General features: G+C 37.8%; 1 protein-coding gene across 7 annotated transcripts in view; it reads left to right on the forward strand.

The window, feature by feature from the left end:
• The window catches only part of ANXA7 (annexin A7), a 42,262-nt gene extending 23,950 nt beyond the window's left edge, over positions 1-18,312 (forward strand). For 2 of the 7 annotated variants that reach the window (XM_008064279.2, XM_021715663.1), the window contains 11 exons: positions 690-800; positions 1,684-1,745; positions 2,156-2,221; positions 6,513-6,615; positions 6,831-6,925; positions 10,189-10,302; positions 10,540-10,710; positions 13,282-13,452; positions 13,531-13,606; positions 15,115-15,227; positions 17,871-18,312. In XM_008064279.2, the coding sequence (XP_008062470.1) occupies positions 690-800; positions 1,684-1,745; positions 2,156-2,221; positions 6,513-6,615; positions 6,831-6,925; positions 10,189-10,302; positions 10,540-10,710; positions 13,282-13,452; positions 13,531-13,606; positions 15,115-15,227; positions 17,871-17,993 (1,205 nt within the window). In that variant the 3' untranslated portion in view covers positions 17,994-18,312. The remainder of the gene's footprint in view (positions 1-689; positions 801-1,683; positions 1,746-2,155; positions 2,222-6,512; positions 6,616-6,830; positions 6,926-10,188; positions 10,303-10,539; positions 10,711-13,281; positions 13,453-13,530; positions 13,607-15,114; positions 15,228-17,870) is intronic. The other 5 variants (XM_008064280.2, XM_021715662.1, XM_021715666.1 and 2 more) reach the window with 4 other exon arrangements.
• Positions 18,313-22,638: the final 4,326 nt, after the last annotated feature.

Here is a 22,638-nt window from a genome sequence, read left to right on the forward strand (position 1 = left end):
ACTGCTTTCCACAGAGGTTGCACTAGTTTACACTCCCACCAACAGTGTAGGAGTGTTCCCTTTTTGCCACATCCTCTCTAACAACTATTGTTTTCTGAGTTATTGATAATATTAAGACTGATTAAGATATTTCATTTAGCATAATTGTGACCTTTAGGACAGCTTTATTCAAAGATGAAACAAACAAAAAGTACCTAACATTTTTGTATTGTAAGTTAATAAGGAAGATGAATAAACTAAATTTTGTTAATTTTTTTTTTTTGAATCAGAGTCACAGTCTGTTGCCCAGGCTAGAGTGCAGTGGCATGCTCACAACCACCCCAGCCTCGACCTGCTGGAACCACAGGCATGTGCCACCACGCCCAGCTAATTTTTATTTATTTATTGTAGAGACAAGGTCTCACCATGTTGCTCAGGCTGGTCTCAAACCCCTGAGCTCAGGTCAATCCTCTTGCCTCCACCTCTCAAAGTTCTGGGTTTACAGGCTTGAGCCACCGTGCCCTGCTAAATTTATTTTTTAAAGGGAAGGAGTTGGTGTGAAGTTGAAGTTTTGAATCTAGATAAAAAAGACTACTACTGTAGCATTAATAACATATTTTTTCCACTGTTGACATTAGTCATTTTTTTGAAGTTTTCTCTGCAAATATGAGAACTGTCACTATAGTTTATTAACTTATTATTTTCTCTAGTTCCTCCAGGCCAAGGATTTGGAGTTCCACCAGGTGGAGCAGGCTTTTCTGGCTATCCACAGCCACCCTCACAATCTTATGGTGGTGGTCCAACACAAGTCCCACTACCTGGTAGGTACCAGCTGTCCAGAGAAAAACAATATCATGATAATTTGAATTATTCAGTTGCCATTGAGAGAACTTAGTTTGTGTTTGAGATAATCTTCAGTAAATGTTCATGTATTTCTACAAATAATTTTAAACATATGACTTTATGAAACACATTAATTTGATTAAAAAGCTTAATCAGTAAAATGGAAATAAGGACCCACTTTTTCTATTAAAAATCTGTCCCAAGCCGGGCTCGGTGGCTCAGCCTGTAATCCTGTGCCTTTGGGAGGCTGAGGTGAATGGATTGCCTGAGCCCGCAGGTTCAAGACCCGCCTGGGCAGGCGAGACCTCGTCTCTACACTAAAATCAAAAAATTAGCTGGGCGTGGTAGCGCATGCCTGTAATTCCGGCTACTCGAAAGGCTGAGGCAGAAGGATCGCCGGAGCCCAGCAGGTTGAGGCTGCAGTGGCCGGGAGCGGCCACTGCACTCCAGTCTGGGCGACAGAGTGAGACTCCAACTCAAAAACTAACAAACAAACAAAAAAATCTGTCCCGAAGCCAAAAAAGCAAAACCTTCAGAAACTTCTCTGCCCACTCCTGTACCACAAGAGAAACTACCCCCAGAACCATATCCTGACAACCATTCCAGATGGGATCAGAATTTATTCTGGCTTAAGTATGGAAAAAATATCTGTTAGGATCTTATGTACAACATAGAATATTAAAAAGGCTCTTATAACCAAAGTTGGTTTTCAGTTCAGTATATTATAATGTTTAAAAAATTATCCTTGTGTTTATCATAGTGTGAATGTTCTCATATGTTCCCATATTCAGTGCTGTTTTGAAAAATTAAATCTCATAAAACCGGTTTGCTGTATTATTATTATTATTTTTTAATATATAGGTGGCTTTCCTGGAGGACAGATGCCTTCTCAGTATCCTGGACAAGCTCCTTACCCTAGTCAGGTATTTTTGCTCCTACTTTTTAAGTCTACTCTAAGTAACTGAATGATGGCAAAGAAGGGTACCATTCCTTTACTGAGGTTTCCATGAAGCAGAGGAAATGGTCTGTTACAGTAATTTAAGACTTTAATCTTTGCTTCTGATATCTTTGGTCCATCTGCTTAAAATAGTTTCCTGATGATTTTAATAAGACAAGCATAGGTGTTTCTCATAGGTGATAATGCTCATAACTTTATTCTAGAGATTCACTTGTGCTCTTGGCACTGGTTTTAGTTCTTTTTCTCTTCCTTTCTCTTACTAGCAATTATAACTATGAACTTGAGTGACTGGGTAATGGGTATTTCTGGCAGTGATTTATATAGGGGGGTTTTGTTTTCCATTTTTGCCTTTATAACTTTTCACTCTTTTTTCAGATCAGTACAGAATCTTTTCCTTCCTATCCTGTTTTTTCTCCTGTTTCTTTGGATTATAGCAGTGAAGTGAGTAAGGTTTTCTAATGTTCACTAATCAATATGTCCCCTATATGTGCCTTCATTTGTTTGTGATTGTACTTATCTCTCAACACTTCCTTGATGGCTTGACTGTATCTATTTTATCTTTATGTCCCTGTAGTTGTTGGGTGGGCTTTAAACAGTTAAGTCTGTTGAATTGATTTATCAGTAGCTGCAGAAAGCTTCCCATATCAAATCTTTGCCCTATCTGCATATAGCTCTTTAATACTATATTTTATTCTTAAATTGCCTTGGTAATTTTTTTATAGCCTATGTGAGTAACTAAGAACATAATAACAGCACACTTTTATGCTTACTTTTATCTTGATTTACTTACTGATTGCCAAACTATATAGTCATAAAGATTAATATTTTGAAGCTTGCTTTAGGCTGGGGAAAGGGGATTAAACTATTGGAAGAGAAACACTTTAGCGATTTTTTGGCTCACTTTTCTGATTTGAGGAATTTGAGCTCCAGAGAGGGTGAGAAACTTGTCTAGAGCCATCCAATTAGTGAAGAGCTGAGACTGGATCCTGGCTCTTCTGACTTCTAGACCATTGGTCTCTCTGTTACACAGTGCTACTTTGCTGATACAGTAAATGATATTCTTCCAAAGCACATAGTAAATTGCTTTCAACCCTTTTTTATTTGTTGAAGTTGATTGCTAATCACATTATAAATCTGTAGTTACTTTAATCATTTTTGATATGAGAATTTTGATTTTAATTTAAGCATGTATATAATTTCAGAGACATCATGTATAACTTAATATGAAAGATTTTTAAACATAAAACGCTAAAAGTAAAGCACAAACACAATTTACTATGTAACTTATTTTGTATAACATTATCCACCATAATGTAGAACAAAATCCAGAAAGTAGAAGTTAACAGAGTGCAGAGTTGTAGATTTTGAGGACCTTTTACATGGAAGTGAAATAGGCTACCTGGTGAGGGGTGAGCTCTCTGTCACCTAGTCTTCAGGTAGGCATTGATCAATGTGGGTGTATGGATGTGTCAGTATGTATCAAGGAAAATATAAAGACATTTTTGTCTTGGGTGGTAAGTTGGACCAATTGATCTCTCTTGACTGATCCAATTCTCTAACTCTATGATAGTTTTCAGCAAGAAGTTTGGTATCAAATGGGTGTCAAAGGAGGATATCAATGAATGGAACTTTTGGTGGCAGACTGTTCTGAGAAAGCTCCCCTAGAGTTTTGACCTTAAGAACACAGAACCTGATTTCTTAGAATTTATTATAATGCCTAGAGGATTATATAATAGTATTCTTGAAAATTTCTATCAAACTTAGACTTTCAACAGAGAATGCATAAAAAACATTGTCCTAAAGATGAAATATGAAATCAATTTTTTGTAGAAAAAAAGATGACAAAAAACGAGACTCATCAGACAATAGTACGTGATGAGAGTTAGCTTCTCCTATCTAGTCCAATATGTTATAAACAAAGGCTTCTACCCTACTTAGGATTTTAGTGACAGTGGTTACATCAAAGGAATCTTTATTAGTTTCTTAATACATAAAGACTCACGTGAGGGTAGTATGTTGAAAAACATTTTTAAGCCGGGCTCGGTGGCTCAGCCTGTAATCCTGCGCTTTGGGAGGCTGACATGAGTGGATTGCCTGAGCCCACGGGTTCGAGACCCACCTGGGCAACTTGGCAAGACCTCATCTCGACAATAAATCAAAAAATTAGCCGAGTGTGGTAGCGCGCGCCTGTAGTTCCAGCTGCTTGGAAAGCTGAGGCAGAAGGATCGCCGGAGCCCAGCTGGTCGAGGTTGTGTTGACCGGGAGCGGCCACTACACTCCAGTCTGGGTGACAGAGTGAGACTCCAACTCAAAAAAAAAAAGAAAAAGAAAAAGAAAAACATTTTAATATTTGCTACAAGTACAATAATTTTACTTTATTAAGACTACTATTGGAATATTTCTTGATAGCTCTCTGCTTATATTCCTCATTTTGAAACTAGTGGAAGATGGATGCTATTTTGGAGGTATTGGGTTAAATAAAATGTGTTGTTAAAATTAAAAGTTTTTAAAAAGTAGTGAAGTCATCATCTTACTTCATCCCATCCCTCTTAAGCCTTGATTTGAATATTTTAAGAAAACAACTAAAGTATTTTGGACCAGGCTTAGTGGCTCACATCTGTAATTCCTGGCTGAGGTGAAAGGACCACTTGCGGCCAGGAGTTCGAGACCAAGCTGGGCAATATAGTAAGACCCTCATCTCGACAAAAATTTAAAAAAGGTAGCCAGGTGTGGTAATGTGTACCTATAGTTCCAACTACTCCGGAGGCTGAAGTGAGATGATCACTTAAGCCCAGGAGTTCAAGGTTACAGTGTGCTATGATTGCATCACTGTACTCCAGCCTGGGTGATGGAGCAAGTCTCTAAAACATAAAAAATAGAAGAAAACTATTGAATTATTTCATAGCTTTGTATTAAAAAAACTAAGTTTTAATTTTGAAATAATTTTAACTTGCAAAATAATACAAAGAATTCCTATATACTCTTTACTTAGATTCTTCAAATGTTAACTTCCTACATAAATGTAATATAATGATTGAAATCAGGAAATAACATTAATTTAGTACTATTACTCAACCTACAGACCCTATTCAAATTTCACCAGTTATATATCAGTGCTGTTCTTTTCTGGTTCAGGATCAAATACTGGATGAAGCATTGCGTTTATTATGTATCTTAAGTTTCCTTTAATCTGAAATAGTTCCTCAGTCTTTGGTGTTCGTGACCTTTGACACTTTTGAGAGCACTATCAATTATTTTGGAAAATATATATTGGATTTGTCTGATATTTCCTCATGGTTAAATCCAGGTTATGCCTTTTTAGCAGTAAAACCACAGAAATTATGTTTTGTCCCCAGTGCATCTTATCAGGAGGCACTTATCATTGACTTATTTCATCACTAGTAATAATTTTGATCACTCGTGATCAAAATTCAATTATCACTTATTTCATTACTAGTGATAATTAAGGTGGGGGCTGCAAGTTCTCTGCTGTAACACTGTAGACTATGCAAATATCCTGTTTCTTATTATACTTTTGCCTCCAAATTTTAGTAAGCATTAGTGATTCTTGCCTGAAATAATTATTATCATAGTGTTTATGAAATAGTGATTTAAAAAAAAATTCCCACATAGATTTCTATGCATTGTTTTATTATTTTTTTGAGTCAGAGTCTCATCCTATCGCCCAGACTGGAGTGCATTGGCACGCTCATGGCCACCACAGCCTCCATCTGCTGGGCCCAGGTGATCCTTCTGCCTCAGTCTTCCAAGTAGTTGGAACCACAGGCATACACCACCACGCCCGTCTAATTTTTCTTTATTGTAGAGATGAGATCTCGCCAAGTTGCCCAGGCTGGTCCGAACCCCTGGGCACAGGCAATCCTCTTATCTCAGCCTCCCAAAATGCTGGGATTACAGGTGTGAGCTACCATGCCTGGCTAATTTCTATTTTAAAAATACAGTCGCTGCTTCACTTTCTGGTTTGTTTCCTTATAAAGTAGATGAAAAATATTGTACCTCCCAGAATTTCTAATCATCACTTTGATTTTGTACATTTCTTGTTATAAAATGTTATATTTTATATATAATAATCAGGGCCCATATAGGAAATGAAGAGATATTACCAAAATTATGTTGCTAGTTTGAAATCTTATTGAGCACTGATGTTCTGCTTCACTAAAGCCATCATTATATTCTTCTTTCTTTTTTTTTTTTTAATAGCTTGCTTTTATTAGAGAGACGTGGGGTACAAGCCAGGATTAGGTACATAAGTAGTCTACATGCAGGTGAAGTTTGGGCCTCCAATTGGTTCTCACTTCCCTGATTTAGGACCAGGTGCCCTTTGTGTTGTTACTGTCTTCTGTTTTTAAATCAAACATTGTCGCTCATCTCACAACTATTCAGGGATCAATCTGTTTCTTTTCTTCCTATTCTACCAAAAAGGAAACCAAGGCATAAGAAGATTGTGACTTTAATTTCACAAGTTTGGCCATCTTGTCTCCTGGAAGTTTGGTGTCTGGCTATCTGTTGGCAGGAGTAAAATCTGTCCTGAAGGGGGATAGGTCTTTCTTGTCTGTTCCAGAATGAGCCCTGGTAATAAAATGCTCATATCCTTGCCTTACAACCCAAACACTGGCCTTCTTACCTAAGAGTGATGTCTAGGGAAGTCTTTAAGTTTCCTTATTGGAAATTTATTGGAAATCAACTTGGATTTTATGCCTTTTGTTCTCAGCCTGCTGCGATGACACAGGGCACTCAAGGAACAATCCGACCAGCTGCCAACTTTGATGCTATGAGAGATGCAGAAATTCTCCGTAAAGCAATGAAAGGTTTTGGTAAGGAAATAGATATTTATCTTTTATAATAAGTGATGGTGATTGATTATAAAGTACAAATCATCTTATATCATAAACCAAGTTTATGAGTCAACCTGGGTGCACACACCTCAATTCAATCTGGTGCCTAGTACCTTGTAAGGATCCTAAGAGATGACCTCAAGGAGCATCCATCACAGGCTTTATCCTTACTTAAGCATGTATGGTTCTTCCAGGGACAGACGAGCAGGCAATTGTGGATGTTGTGGCCAACCGTTCAAATGATCAGAGGCAAAAGATTAAAGCAGCTTTTAAGACCATGTATGGCAAGGTAAGTTTGTTTTTTCTGGAGTGAGCACCTTGGATGCTGTCTTTTTATTAGTATCTGTGGTACAAAGGAGAGACAACTAGACTTTAGAGTCCTGGAGTGGTATATTCACTATTTTTCTTAAAAGCCTTTTTCATTCTAGAATAGTACTTATACTTATCTCATAGTCATACCTTATATTGTATCTTGTATATGATAGATGTTCAGTAGAAACTAGATTATGACCACGATCATGATTGCACATGGTGCTCAATCTTCTCCTTACAGTGGGAATCAAGGCTTATTTACATAACCCCTGCTTATTCTGAGTCCTTAGCATCATCATCTACTCCTCTCCCTTGCTCTAGACATGCTTGGTATTACAATTACATGGAATTACTTGCCATTCTCTATATGTGCTGCGCTCTTTTATAGTTAGTTCTATGTTTTGTACATGCTATTTTCCTCACTTTGAATACCATTTCTTTTTTTGTGTGTGGCAAACAACTTCTTCATAACCTGGCTTAAATATCAGCTACTCTGTGAAGTTTCTTTCATTGCTCTGGGTTGAATTTAGTTGCTTCTTTCACTGTGATCCCCTAACACTTTGTAAAACCTCTGTTATCACTAATCTCATTGCCCTCCCCAAAAACTGTGAGCTCCCTGGGACAAACTATGCCATAGTCATCTTTATATTTATAGCACCAAGTATACAGTGACAAGTTGTCAATTAGTATTTGTTGAATGGATAATCAGTACCAAAACCAGCAAAATTCTATGGTTAAAAAGTGCAGTTGTTCCTCAGATATAATGGGAAAGACTAGGCAGCATTGTTTAGCCATTTATATAGGAATCCTAAACATTTTCTGATGCCCTCTGTATCTAGTTTACTTTTCTCAGAATGGGGTAGCGATCCATTGCTGGTCTCACCTTACCTTTTCTACTCTTCCTTTTTCTCTCTGCACACCAAAACTGATTATGTAACACAAACCTTAGATTTTCTTAAGGTTCAACATTAGACTGACTTCTCTCACAAATATATTTTTGGAGTTACGAATTTTTTTAGTTCATATCTAGTCTATGCTATGCTGTCTTGAATGTTCTCATATATTGCTTTAGAATTAAAACTCAACTCCCAATCTAATTTCCCTACCCTAGCCACCTCTTTTCTTTACTTACTTTTAAGAAACTACTATTTTCTAGTCTGCTGTGGATTTTTGAGTGCATGTTTTTCTTCATCAGTCAGTGAATTTTTATTCAGTACTGCATACCAGGACTGCTTTGTCCTAGCAGTTGACTATTTACTATGCGTTATTGTTCTAATCTGTAAAAAATGACTCTTTAAAATGTATCTTTTGTCTGCTTTGTTCCTTGTTATTTCCATTGCCACTGCTGAAGTCCAAGCCTTTATTACTTCTTATCTAAATATTCCAGTAGTCCAGTGTTCTCATCTATAGTCTCTTTGTTGCCATAGTCTGTCCTGCACATTGTTGCTACATCCGTGTCATTTTCTTGCATAAATATTTCCAGTGGCTTCTTCCAACAAGCAGAATCTAGTACACATTCTTTAGTTTGGCACTAAATATAATAATCCAGGATTTAGTTACAACTTTGGTTTGCTCATCTATTATGAAAGCTTTCCTTTAACAAAATCAATTGTCTTGTTCTATTGAACAAATTTGTTCATTCTTGCCGCTATACTAGTGATTCTCAGTCGTAACTAAACATCACAATCTCCTTTAGAATGTAAAAACCCACAAAGAATCTCTGATTCTTAGTCCTGGACATCAGCTGATTTTAATGAATTGTCAAGGCTGGGAAACCCTTTTCCTTATTTGTGTTTCTTCTTACCTGAAATACCTTTCTCCTTCCTCTTTGCCTGCTACTTTGTATGTTCTTTTCTAAGTTCTCTAGCCACTTTAAGCTTTTCCTGTGTCAACTTTCTCTTTTACTTATTTCTGTGCTACTCATCTGGTGCTTGAGTATAAATTGCCTTATAGTTATCTTTCCAAATAAGAACAAGATGCTGATGATTTATACTTCCTCATGGAATCAAGAACTAGTTTTTTTAAATTATTATTTTTTTAGGATGTGGGTTACAATGCAGGGTTAGGGTACATAAGTGGTTATCGTACAGGTAAAGCTTGGGCCTCCCTTTGGTCCCCACCTTTCCTGGTTTGAGATCAGGTAAGATGTTATGTCTTCCCTGCGCCCCTCCCCCCAAGCAGTGTCCCACTACTATCAATCCCTTTCTTTCTTACGGTATTATGATAAATGTTCAGGATCTGCTCGTGAGTCTCAGATCTTTTTCTCTGTGACAGATCACTGAGTATTACAGACTCTAAATCCATCCAAGTTGCTCCGAAAAACAGTTTCTTGTACTAAGTAAATATCTATTTATCATTTTGTTAATTTGAATTGTTCTTTGTTTCATGTATTTTGTCTTTATACCTGGTACAGTGGTAGAACTGCTGTAAGAATTTCTTATTAAAAAGAAAAAGAATCTCATATTATTTATTGATAGAATGGATAAAATACATCTGCTTGAGTGTAACAAATGTGTAAGTGTAACAAACTTTATATACAGGGAGGGAGGGACCCAAAAAAACCGGATTTATCCTTTGGAGGGCAGGTCTCTTGTAGTGTACTTGGAATTTGTTCCTCCGGATCAAACCATCGACCAGTTTTTGTCTGGAGGTTTTGAGAAGGTCACGTCACAATTTGCGGAAGAAACGTCTCAAGTTGTGGCAAAGGAGTTACTAGTTCTTCCACCCTAACAACTTACCTACCTACGCCACACTGAGTGCTCAGCAGTTTTTGACCCAAAATGGCACAAGCCCCAGGCTCGATTCACCCGATCTTGCCCCAAGCAACTTTTTTTGTTTCCCAGATGAAAAGTCCTCAAAGGGGAAACATCTTGCAGTCTGGAATAGGTGAAACAAAAGAACAACAGGAACACTAAAAAGTCATCAAAACTGACAAGTTCAAAAACTGCTCTGAGCAGTGGAAAAAGCATCTCAAAAGGCGTATTGCATCAACCGGAGAGTACTTTGAAGGTGACTGAAGTTTAAACATGGAAGAATAAATGCACAATTTTTTATAAATAAATTCCGGATTTTTTGGGGATTCCCTTCATATTTACTTATTTCTTAGTATATAATAATCGATATGGAATTTAGGTTTTTTTGTAAAGCAATTGCATTTCATTTTTTATATTTTCCTTGAAAGATTTAAGCAACAAAATTTTGAAAAGCATATATACATAGCTTGCATTTGTAATTACATAGGATTTAATCAAAGATCTCAAGTCAGAGTTAAGTGGAAATATGGAAGAACTGATCCTTGCCCTGTTCATGCCTTCTACATATTACGATGCCTGGAGTCTACGGAATGCAATGAAGGTACTACATGACATTTATTATATATACATTTGTCCTATTTCATATGTAAAACCCCACAAGTTATGGTGGTTCTGAATTTATGGGGATAATTAGAGCAATACATTATTTCACATCATATGAATGTATAGAAATTTTCAGTTTTAGAGGACAAAGAAATATTTGACTAAACAGTAAGATTTAATTACTTTCAGAAGTTTTGTTTTCTTTTGTATAATTCCCCCTCTTCATTTCATATAGGGAGCAGGAACTCAGGAACGTGTGTTGATTGAGATTTTGTGCACAAGAACAAATCAGGAAATCAGAGAAATTGTCAGATGTTATCAATCAGAATTTGGACGAGACCTTGAAAAGGACATTAGATCAGATACATCAGGACATTTTGAACGTTTACTTGTATCCATGTGCCAGGTGAGTTATAGCATAAATATTTGTGTGTTGGTGGAGGGAACATACTTCATTGTCTGTTGCCAGTGAACATTTTTTATTCTTTTTATTATTTTGCCACCTTAGAATATTGCCATCTTTAAGAGGAACATCACAGAATCTGCTGTACAGATTTCTCTGTAGTTACTATTGGAATTTATTTCTGCAAATCCAGCTTTTGTAAGGAATCAAATTAACCTGTTAGGTTGTATGGAATCAGAACCAACTTGAGGCTCTGTGGCTAGCATGAGGATGAAACTGTATGTTTCAGCTTAGCACTGCCCTACCCTGCTGAAAACAATCAGCTGAAGACATGCAGGGCTGCCAGAAAAGTACTAGAAAAGAGTGTGTGAGGAGAGCCAGACATGCAGGAAAATGTTTTAGGGTTCACAGAAATACAGTGATTAGCACCTTTCTTATTCTGATTTCCCAGATGTGCTGGAGAATTGACAGAAACTACTCCAAATAGGGAATCTGGAATGTTATTAGAAATGCACTTAGAATGAGATGATGATGGTGTATTTGAAAAAAATGATGCCAAAGACTAGTATACTGATTAAATACCAGGAGTTATTGGTATCCTGCTAGTGCACAGAGTCGGACTGTCTTGAGGGATCTAGAAGTAGAGGAGGGACTCTTAGAGCCAAGGAAGGTGGTTGCAGAAAGAATAGTATGCAAACATGAATGATGTGGAAATCAGAAAAGAAAAAAATGAATTAGAGGAAATGGAATTTACCTACATCAGAGTAACAGACCAGAGAAGGTAGGGTAGGGTTTAAAAGGAATAAGAAATAGCCGGGCACGGTGGCTCAGCCTGTAATCCCGCGCCTTTGGGAGGCTGAGGTGAGTGAATTGCCTGAGCCCGTGGGTTCGAGACCCGCCTGGGCAGGCGAGACCTCATCTCTACAATAAATCAAAAAATTAGCTGGGCGTGGTAGCGCGCGCCTGTAATTCTGGCTACTCAGAAGGCTGAGGCGGAAGGATCGCCGGAGCCCAGCAGGTCGAGGCTGCGATGGCCGGGAGTGGCCACTGCACTCCAGTTTGGGCGACAGAGTGAGACGCCAACTCAAAAGAAAAAAAAAAAAGAAAGAAAGAAAAACAGGAATAGACATTTAATGCTAAAAAAAAAGATTACAAAGACTTTACATGAGGTTTTCCTGAATATGAGCGGAGGAATAGCTTCCCAGGAAAATGGGACTGTATTGTGTATGTGAATCCAAAGGCAATAGTCTGGAAAATTTGTCCTGAGTACCTTTTCCTGTGCTGTATTCAGTTGCTCATTTACACTGTGCCTCTACATATTCCTTGTGCCAGCTGCTCCAGTAGACAGTTCTTCACTTTCAGCATTTTGTTCCCAAGACTGCAGAGGGCAGCCTAAGCTTAAACTCTTCCTCCCTTCTTCCTTCCCTCTTATTCCAGGGAAGAGTTTGGTATACAAATTGGCACAGTCTAGCAGTGCTGTATTGCTTCTAAATGCTCATGCATCTGTTTTGTGTATGCATTCATAGTAAATACTTAATTAAGATTATCCTTAAATGGCTGGTCATGGTGGCATGTACCTATAGTCCCAGCTACTTGGTAGGCTGAGACAGGAGGATCACTTGAGCCCAGGAGTTTGAAACCATAGTACACTATAATCATGCTTGTGAACAGCCACTGCATTCCAGCTTGGGGAACATAGCAAAATCCCATCTCTTTTTGAAAGAAGATACTTAAATGAAGAAAAGGAAGTTTATGAAGCCTCCATGTTATATCCTGCCTCCCTAGACTTAAATTCCTTGAGGGCATAGACCTTATTTCTCTTGTGTCCTTACCACATAATATAGTACCAGACATGAAGTAAATACTTAATATCTTTTGGTTGCATAAATAAATACATAGTGGAACTCAGTACAGTGCATATTCATCTTAAAGCTCAATTAAGGAGAGTTTTAATTTCTTCTTTTGGTGGTAGTTTATATCTCCTAGTAGAGATATTTTTGTTTAAACTTTTTCTGGTTTAATTTAGCTCTCAAAGCCCATAAAGCCCTCATTTTAACATAGCCTCATTAAACCATGATCAAATATTATAAAATCTAAAACTGACAGTGTAAAATAGTACTAGTTGTATTTCCATGCATGGAAATGAAAGATATGTATGAGACACTATGCATTAATCTTTACTAAATTGTCTCCTTAAATCCAATAGTGAGCTGGGCTTGGTGGCTCAGCCTGTAATCCCAGCACTTTGAGAGGCTAAGGTGAGTGGATTGCCTGAGCCTGCGGGTTCAAGACCTGCCTGGGCAACTTGGCGAGACCTCATCTCTACAATAAATCAAAAAAATTAGCCGGGCGTGGTAGCGCACTCCTGTAGTTCCAGCTACTCGGAAGACTGAGGCGGAAGGATCACCGAAGCCCAGGAAGTCGAGGCTGCAGTGGCCGGGGGCAGCCACTGTACTCCAGTCTGAGTGACAGAGTGAGACTCCAAGTCAAAAAAAAAAATCCAATAGTGACTAGATTGGAAAAGGTAATTTAGTAGAACTTTTATTTCTTCTAATTCCTGCTTTCCTATTGCAGGGAAATCGTGATGAGAACCAGAGTGTAAACCACCAAATGGCTCAGGATGATGCTCAACGTCTCTATCAAGCTGGTGAGGGGAGACTAGGGACTGATGAATCTTGCTTTAACATGATCCTTGCCACGAGAAGCTTTCCTCAGCTGAAAGCTACCATGGAGGCGTATTCTAGGGTATGAACTTTTTCCGTTGAAGAGTTAGCTTCGGTTTTAAGATGTGAATATATCTAACCCTATCATTTTTACTTGTAGATGGCTAATCGAGATTTGTTAAGCAGTGTGGGCCGTGAATTTTCCGGATATGTTGAAAGTGGTTTGAAGGCCATCTGTAAGATACTTTTTGTGCTTTCCTTTGTTTTGTTTTCAGATGAGTGGGAGTTTTAAATAATTGTTCAGTTGTCACAGTTATTAAGTGATGATAATTCATAAAGCCTCTCTGGAATCTGTTTAGGCAGTGGCTGAGCTAATTCCATGTTTTCATATGCAATTTCATATGAATGGTTGGTGATATGATAAAATAGGGCTGTTTGGGGATTATTTGGCCTTGATCTGTATGCCTTTCTTGAGGATTATGCAAGAATACCTGATAGATTATAACTCTTCCTTTCAAGAGAAGAGGAACCAAGTGTAGTGGCTAACACCTGAAATCCCAGCACTTTGGGAGGCCGAGGCGAGAGGATCACTTGAGCCCAGGAGTTTGAGACCAGCCTAGGCAACATAGTGAGATATCGTTACTAAAGAAATAAAATAAAAAAATAAGCCTGGCATGTGGTACATGCCTGTAGGCTTAGCTACTCAGAAGTCTGAGGCAGAAGGATCACCTGTTCACAGGAAGTTAAGGCTGCAGTGAGCAGTGATTGTGCCATTGCACTCCAGCCTGGGTGACAGAGTGAGACTCCAATTCAAATAAATAAGTAAACAAACAAACAAATAGAAGGGGAATGCCCTAAGTAACTAATAGCATCACCCCAAAACATACCTTTCAAGTACTCAGCCAGTGAGATGCTTTCCCTTTTTGAAATTAAGCAACCAATTTCTGATAGTCTAATAAGCAAATGTCTAACAAAATCAAAATTTCATTCCCATGGATAGTATAAGACTAAGGAGAAGCCAGCACAGTGGCTCACGCCTATAATCCTAGTGTTTTGGGAGGATTGCTTGAGCCCAGGAATTCAGTACCAACCTGGGCAGCATAGTGAGACACCCATCTCTTAAAAAAAAAAAAGGAGATTTTAAAAAGGATAAAGGAGAGTATTAATAACACATTAGTATTAGCAATGGGATATCTTACAAATATTTCTATAGTAATTTTAATAAAAATTGCTGTTTTAATAAACATTGCTGTTATCTACAGGATACTTTGCTAAGTGAATTTTTCAGAGAAAACCTTTCAGATTTCTGAGCATCATTTTTAAATCTTTGTTCAAATCCATGTTTTCTCTTTTAAATTGGAATGTATCTCATATCCTTCTCTTAGCCAAATGATATTCTTGACTTCTAAAATTCAGATTTTTATCATTGTTCCTTTAAGATATTACTGGGGCACTGATGCTACAGATTTTCATACTGTAAGGGGAAAAAATGTAAAGAATCTAGATCACTGAAACTATGGAGAGAAATAGGATTGATTAGCTAGTGAGAATCTCCTAAAGTTGAAAGCCTATCTGATGCAACTAGAAAGAAAATTCAAGGGGTAAACATCTCCAACTCATCTCAGATTTCTGAGATGATTACATAGACAGTAATCAATGGCAGTGTAGAAGTGATACATGAAGCTGGAGGGGTGTACTTCTTGTCAAGTCGTGACACCATATCTGAAGCATCTTTAACTTGCAGTGCAGTGTGCCCTGAGCCGCCCTGCCTTCTTTGCTGAAAGACTCTACTATTCTATGAAAGGTGCTGGCACAGATGACTCCACCCTGGTTAGGATTGTGGTCACTCGAAGTGAGGTGAGTTGGGGCATTCTCTTTTTGTCTGGTCTTACTTGATGTTGAATGTTGATTTCTTAAAAGTTCCTCAGTTGGTTGTCAGTCCCTCAGGAATTATGTTAAAAAAGAGCTCTGGGCAGGGGTTCAAGACCAGCCTAGGCAACTTGGCAAGACCTCGTTTCTACAGTAAAACAAAGCAAAACAAAAAATAGCTGGATGTAGTGGTGAAGCTGGAAGGCTGAGGTGGAAAGATCACCTGAGCGCAACAGGTCGAGGCTGTGGTGTCCATGATTGTGCCACTCCAGCCTGGGAGACAGATTGAGAGTCCAACTCAAAAAAAAAAACTGCTCTGGGGCTGAGTGCGGTGGCTCATGCCGGTAATCCCAGCATGTTGGGAGGTCAAGGCAGGAAGATCACTTGAGCCCAGGAGTTTGAGATTGAGTTGGGCTACATAGTGAGACACCCCCCCCCCATCTCTAGGAAAAAGAATAAAATAAATTAGCCAGATGTGGTGGAATGTGCACCTGTAGTTCCAGCTCATTGGGAGGCTGAGGTGGGAGGATCACCTGAGCCTAAGATGTTGAGGCTGCAGTGAACCATGATCTCATGCCACTGCACTCCAGTCTGGGTGACAGAGTAAGATCCTGACTCAATAAATGAACTCTGTTTTTCATTGCTGAGAGAGGTGGTATAAAAGGTAATACTTTCCTCATGATATGGGAGAGGCTTGCATTAGTAAAACAGGCCACTGTGCCTCAATAAAGACAGTACCAAGAGATTTTCCTGCTTAAGAAGGTCTATGGAAAATACTAATTTAAGAAAAGTTGGAAGACATTTGTCTTTTGATTTTTACTTTATATTTTATATTTTATTTTTTCTTTGAGTTGGAGTCTCACTCTGTCGCCCAGACTGGAGTGCAGTGGCCGACCGCTCTCGGCCACTGCAGCCTCGACCTACTGGGGCTCTGGCGATCCTTCCGCCTCAGCCTTCCAAGTAGTTGGAACTACAGGTGCATGCTAGCACACCCGGCTAATTTTTTGATTTATTGTAGAGATGAGGTCTCACCAAGTTGCCCAGGTGGGTCTCGAACCTGCGCAATCCACTGACCTCAGTCTCCCAAGGCACGGGACTCCAGGCTGAGCCACCGAGCCTGGCTTGATTTTTACTTTATTTATGTAAAAAAAAATTATGTAAAAGATCTATGCAGATTAATCCTATTCAAAGTTCTTGAAATTTAGCATCCCTTATTAATAAAACAATTTTTAAAATATTCATCATGGTCTTTACCTAAATATAGCTTCAAGTGTTTTTATACTTTGCTTTTATATATTTAATTTTTCTAATTGAAAGAAAACATGCAATACTAAATTATACTGAAGAAGGTAAATAATTTTTTAAGAAAACAATCAGACTGTGGTGTTTAAAAAAATTTTATGGGCCGCACTCTTGGGTCCCCTCCTGGTGTGGTAGCTTTTCTGTCCTCTCAATAAATCCTGCTTTCCAAAAAAAAAAATTGTTCTTAGACTTCAGTTTTCTAAGCAGGATTCTTTTTTAAGTTGTGATAAAATATAAATAATATAAAATTTACCATTTTAGCCATTTTTAGATGACTTTAAGTACATTCACATTGTTGTACAACCATCACCACCATCTACCCTCAGAAGTGTTTTCAACATGCAAAATTGAAAATCCATACTTCTTAAACAATAAATTCCCATTCTCCTCTCTACCAACCCCTGGCAACCACCATACAAGTTTCCGTCCCTATGTTTGACTACTCTAGGTACCTCATATTGGGTGGAGTTATACAGTATTTGCCCTTTTGTGACTGGTTTCTTTAACTTAGTATGATGTCCTCAAGGTATGTCCATGTTGTAGAATGTGTCAGAATTTTCTTTCTTTTTAAGGGTAATATTCTACTGTATGTATAGTATGCATACCTTTTGCTTATCATTCATCTATGTACAGACGAATTGTTTGTTTATATACATTTGTTTCCTCATTCATCTGTCTATGCATACTTGAGTTGCTTCTACCTTTTGGTTTTTGTGAATAATGCTGCTCTGAACATGGGTGTACAAACATCTGTTCAAGTCCCTTGCTTTCACTTCTTTTAGCTTTATACCCAGAAGTGGAATTGCTGGATCATACTGTAATTCTGTGAGATTTTTGTGTGGGTGTGTGATCATAATAATTTTCCATAGCAGCTATACCATTTTACTTTTCTGTCAGCAGTGCACAAGTGTCCCTTTTCTTGACATCCTCACCAACACTTACTGTTTTTTATGTTTCTGATAATAGCCATCATATCAAATGTTTTTTAAATGACTAATTTTTTGGTATAATAGATGAAGCTATCACTGCTCTTTTTTTTTTGGAGAAAGCAGGATTTATTGAGGACAGAAAAGCTCCCACAGTGGGAGGGCACCCAAAGGGGCTGCCCCTATCACCTGTCTTATCCAGTATTTTTCAGAGCAGTGAATCAGACCTTCATATTGGGTAGTGTTATGAATGCTAGCTATAAAATGTCAGTCACTTAGTGTTTCTTCCCTCCACCAGCTTTGATAACTATTAAGATCTTATCATTAGTTTAAAATAATTGTAATAAATACCAGTTTTCTTTTGACAGATTTTTTTCTAACAGAAATATCATTTCTTATGCAGATCGATCTTGTACAAATAAAACAAATGTTCACTCAGATGTATCAGAAGACCCTGGGCACAGTGATTGCAAGTGACACGAGTGGAGATTACCGAAAGCTTCTTCTAGCCATTGTGGGCCAGTAGGAGGGATGTTTTTAAAAGAATGAAACTATCCTTCATAGCTTATTCCTTCAAATGACTGACCTGCATGCAGCAGTATCGACCATCACCTAACCAAAAGAGCTTTTTACTAAGTACTGTATCAGGGTAATGTGCTTGGTTTGCACATGTTGTTATTGCCTTAATTCTAATGTTATTTTTTTCTCTATATACAATCAATGTAAAGCCATATCACAATGATGTAGTAGTATTGCCATGTTTGTAAACCTTCATTCTCACTAGTCATATTCTAATCAGAATGTCAAATTGAATAAAAATTGCAGCAATCTCTAAATCTGTGTAATAATATCAAATAATTTTAAGGAAGGTTGCTGAAGAAAATCCTACTAGTCCTGTTGGATAGAGTTGGTAGTATGTCAAAACTATATTACTTTTAAAAAATTCAGCCTTTTGATGTAGAAGAGTAATTTGCATCTAATTTTGCATATATTGGTTGTTTTATATTCATAAACACCTTCCACATGAAAAATAGATTAGTATTATCTTAGCACCTTTTATAAAATGGTCAAATGTTTATATGCTTTAAGCATATAGCCTATCTTTTTTCCCAGTTCTTTTTTGTTTTCCCAGTTTTTTTTTCTTTTTTAGTCATGATGGACAAATAAAAAATTGCATATAAATTTAAGTGTTCAATATGGTGTTTTGATATAAGTATTCCTTGTATAATTATTCCCACAATTAAGCTCAAGCTAGTTACATATCTGTCATTTGACATAGTTACCGTTTGTTTTATGGTGAAAATACGTAAGATCTACTACCTTAGCAAATTTCAAGTGTGCAATACATTATTATTAAGTACAGTTGCCATTATATATATTAGACCTCTAGAACTTATTCATCTTATAACTGAAAGTTTATATCCTCTGACCAACATTACCCATTTTCCCCATCCCCCACCCCGACAACCACCAGTGTGTTTCTCTAAGTTATCAACTATTTTAGATTCCACATATAAGTGGTATGCTGTGTTTCTCTTTTCTGTGTCCGGCTTATTTTACTTTGCATAATGATCTTCAAGTTCATAGTTCATCCACATTGTCATAACATGGCAAGATTTCATTCTTAAGACGGAGTAATAATCCATTGTATATACAAGTGTTTACCATTTCTTTATCCATTTTTCCATCAGTGGACACTTGGGTTGTTTCCATATCTTGGCTATTGTAAATAATGCTGCAGTGAACATGGGAGTGCGAATAACTCTTTGAAATACTGATTTTGTTTCCTTTGGATATGTACTCAGAAGTAGTAGTTCTATTTTTAATTTTTTGAGGAAGCGCCATACTGTTTTTAATATGGCTGTACCATATACATTCCCATCAGCAGTGTACAAATGGTCCCTTTTTTTCCACATGCTCGTCAACACTTACTATGCCTTGTGTTTTTGACAATAACCAACCTAATGTAGGTGAATATCCTATGTGCACTTGAAAAGACAGGATATGCTACTGTTGTTAGGTAGAGTGTTCTGTATTGGTATATTAGATCTAGTTGGTTTATTGTGTTAAGTCCTTTTTCTCCTTTTTTATCTTCTGATTCTTCTATCTGTCATTGAGAATGGGGTATTGAAGTTTCCAACAATTATTGTAAAACTCTGTTTCTCCCTTTAATTCTGTTAGTTTTTGCTTCATATATTTGAGTGATGTGTAGATGTTTACAATTGTCATAGCTTCTTGCTGTATTGAACTTTTCAATAATATATAATGTTCTTTGTCCCCTGTAACCTTTTCCAGTTTAAGGTCTATTTTATCTCATATTACTATAGCTTCATCTGCTCTCTCTTGGTTATTATTTCTAGGGAGTATCTTTTTTCATCTTTTCATTTTTCATCTATTCACATCTTCGGATCAAAAGTGAGTCTTTTGTAGACAGCATAAAGTTTGATTTTTTCCAACCCGTTATGCCAAACTGTCTTTTGATTGAAGAGTTTAATTCATTTACATTTAAAGTAATTACTGATAAGGCAGGACTTCTGTCCGATTTTTTTCCATATACTTTTTTTTTTTTGAGTCAGAGTCTTACTCTGTTGCCCAGGCTGCAAACTTATGACCACCGCATCCTCAACCTGCTGGGCTCAAGCGATCCTTATGCCTCAGCCTTCCAAGTAGCTGGAACTACAAGAATGTGCTAATTTTTTTATTTATTGTAGAGATGAGGTCTCGCCAAGTTGCCCAGGCTGGTCTCAAACCCATGGACTCAGGTAGTCCTCTCACCTCAGCCTCCCAAAGTGCTGGGATTATAGGCATGAGCCACTACCCAGCCTCCATATACCTTATTGCCTTTTTGTCTCATTTCATGTATTACTGTCTTCTTTTGTGTTTAGTAGTTGTTCTTGTAGCAAAACATGTAACTTCCTTTTTTTTTTGAGTCAGGATCTCTGTTGCCTAGGCATGAATGGTATGATCACAGTTCACCCCAGTCTTGGCCTCTTGGGGTTAGGCAATCATTCTACCTCAGCCTCCCAAGTACCTAGGACTACAGGTGCACTAAATTCCTTTTGTGCTGATAATCTTGATGAGGATCGCTTCTGTGTGACAAATCACTTCTTTCTTGCTGATTTCAAGATTCTCTCCTTGTCTTTGGATTCAGAAAGTTTGACTAACATGTCTCAGTATGGGTCTTTTTTTGTTACATTTGTTTTTGGTTTTTTTTTTTGTTTGTTTAGTTGTGGTCTCATCCTATCCCCCATGCTAGAGTGCAGTAGCACAATCATGGCTCACTACAACCTTGACCTCCTGGGCTCGTGCGATCCTCCTACCTCCGCCTCCTGTGTAGCTGGGCCTACAGACACGCACCATCACATTCAGCCCATTTTAAAAAAATTTTTTGTAGAGACGGGTCTTGCTATGTTGTCCAGGCTGGTCTTCAACTCCTGGCCTCAAGTGATCTTCCCACCTCAGCATCCCAAAGTGTGGGTGTTTTTAAGTTCATCTATGTGGAGTTCATCTAGCTTCTTGGTGTTTATGTTCATGTCTCTCATCAAATTTGGAAAGATTTTAGCTATTATTTCTTCAAGTATTCTCTCTTCCCCTTCCTCTTTGAAACTCTCTCTCACAGTGTGTATGATGGTCCATTTGAGAGTTCTCATAGAGACTTAGATTCTGTTCACTTTTTCTCAGTCTTTTTTCTTTCTTCATATTCTCTCTTCTTCATATTCAAATTTTCATTGTTCTATCTCCAAGCTCACCAATTATTTCTCCTGCGTGCTAAAATCTGCCTTTGAATCCCTCTGGTGAATTTTTGTGTTTTGGTTATTATACTTTTCAGCTCCAAGATTTTTTTGGTTTCTTTTTATGTTTTCTGTCTCTTTATTGACATTTCCATTTGTTTTCATGTATCATTTTCTTAACTTTATCCACACCTTTCTTTAGTTCTTTGATCGTTTTTAAGATAATTTTAAAAACCTCTTTGTATAATAACTCTACCAAGAGTTTGTTTGTTCTTAACTAGAAGCCAGTTGGTCAGAATACCAAATTTTTCTTTTTTTTTAGGGACTTTTTTTCCTTTTAATGGGCATACTTTCCTGTTTCTTTGTATGCCTTGTGATTTTGGTTGTTGTTGAAAATTGTACATATAGATCTAATAATGTGATAAGTCTGGGAATCAGACTCTTCCATTTCCCCAGAGTTTTATATTTTTTTGTTGTATGTGTTTATTATTTTTATTTTCTGATTGTTGTAGGCTGTCTCTGTGCCAAGGACTAGAATGAATTATAAACTTAAGGTCTTCTCATGCCTTTTTTAGCCTGTGCCTTTCCCTGGGCATGAGTGGCCACTTTCTAATATTCCCCCTATATGCAGTTGCTTTTGAATGTCCTGGTCTTTAATATCTGGCTCCCCCCTCAAAAAACCAGAGAAAAATGAAGGGTAGGGGGGAAAAAAGGGATGCCAACCCTTTAACTACCTTGGAAGCCACCTCAGCTGGAGGGAGAGGGACTTGCAGTAACAGAGGGAGATGAAACAACAGTGCCACCCCCTTTGTCTTCACCCCTGTGATCAGAAGCAGCAATCAGTGATCAGAGCATAGATAACTGATATTTGGAAGATTAGGGTCCTTTTTGTCCACCCTGGTTCCCACAAGCTGTGTGGTTTGCTCCAACTGCCTGCCACAAGATGGGTAGTTACTACTACTGTGCTAAGAGCTGAAATTGAAATTAACAGTCCAAATTGCCATGCAAGCCTTCCCTTGGAAGTTACAAACCTTCTACTCCAGAGTTTCAAAATATATCAAACAATCAGTGTAACTGTAACATCAGTGTAATTGTTGTCTGAGTGGGAAGGCAGATTCCTGGTACTTCTTACTCAGTTAACACCCTTCCCAGAGCCTTCTCCCACGCTATAGATTTTCAAGCTTTTAAAAAAGTGAGGTATAACTCACATATACAATTCAACCTTTTAAAGTGTACAAGCCAGTGGTTCTTAGCATAGTCACAAATTTGTACAACCATCACCACAATCAATTTTCATCACCCCCGAAAGGAGACCCCATCCCAATCAGCAGTCACTGCTCATCTTCCCCCTTCTGCCCAGCCCCTGGCAACCACTACTCTACTGTCTCTATAGATTTGCCTATTCTTTGCTTTTCTTTCTTTCTTTTTTTTTTTTTTTTT

This window comes from Carlito syrichta, unplaced genomic scaffold, assembly GCF_000164805.1.
Source record: "Carlito syrichta isolate Samal-C Ts95f unplaced genomic scaffold, Tarsius_syrichta-2.0.1 Scaffold307258, whole genome shotgun sequence".
In the NCBI taxonomy this organism is placed as follows: domain Eukaryota; kingdom Metazoa; phylum Chordata; class Mammalia; order Primates; family Tarsiidae; genus Carlito; species Carlito syrichta.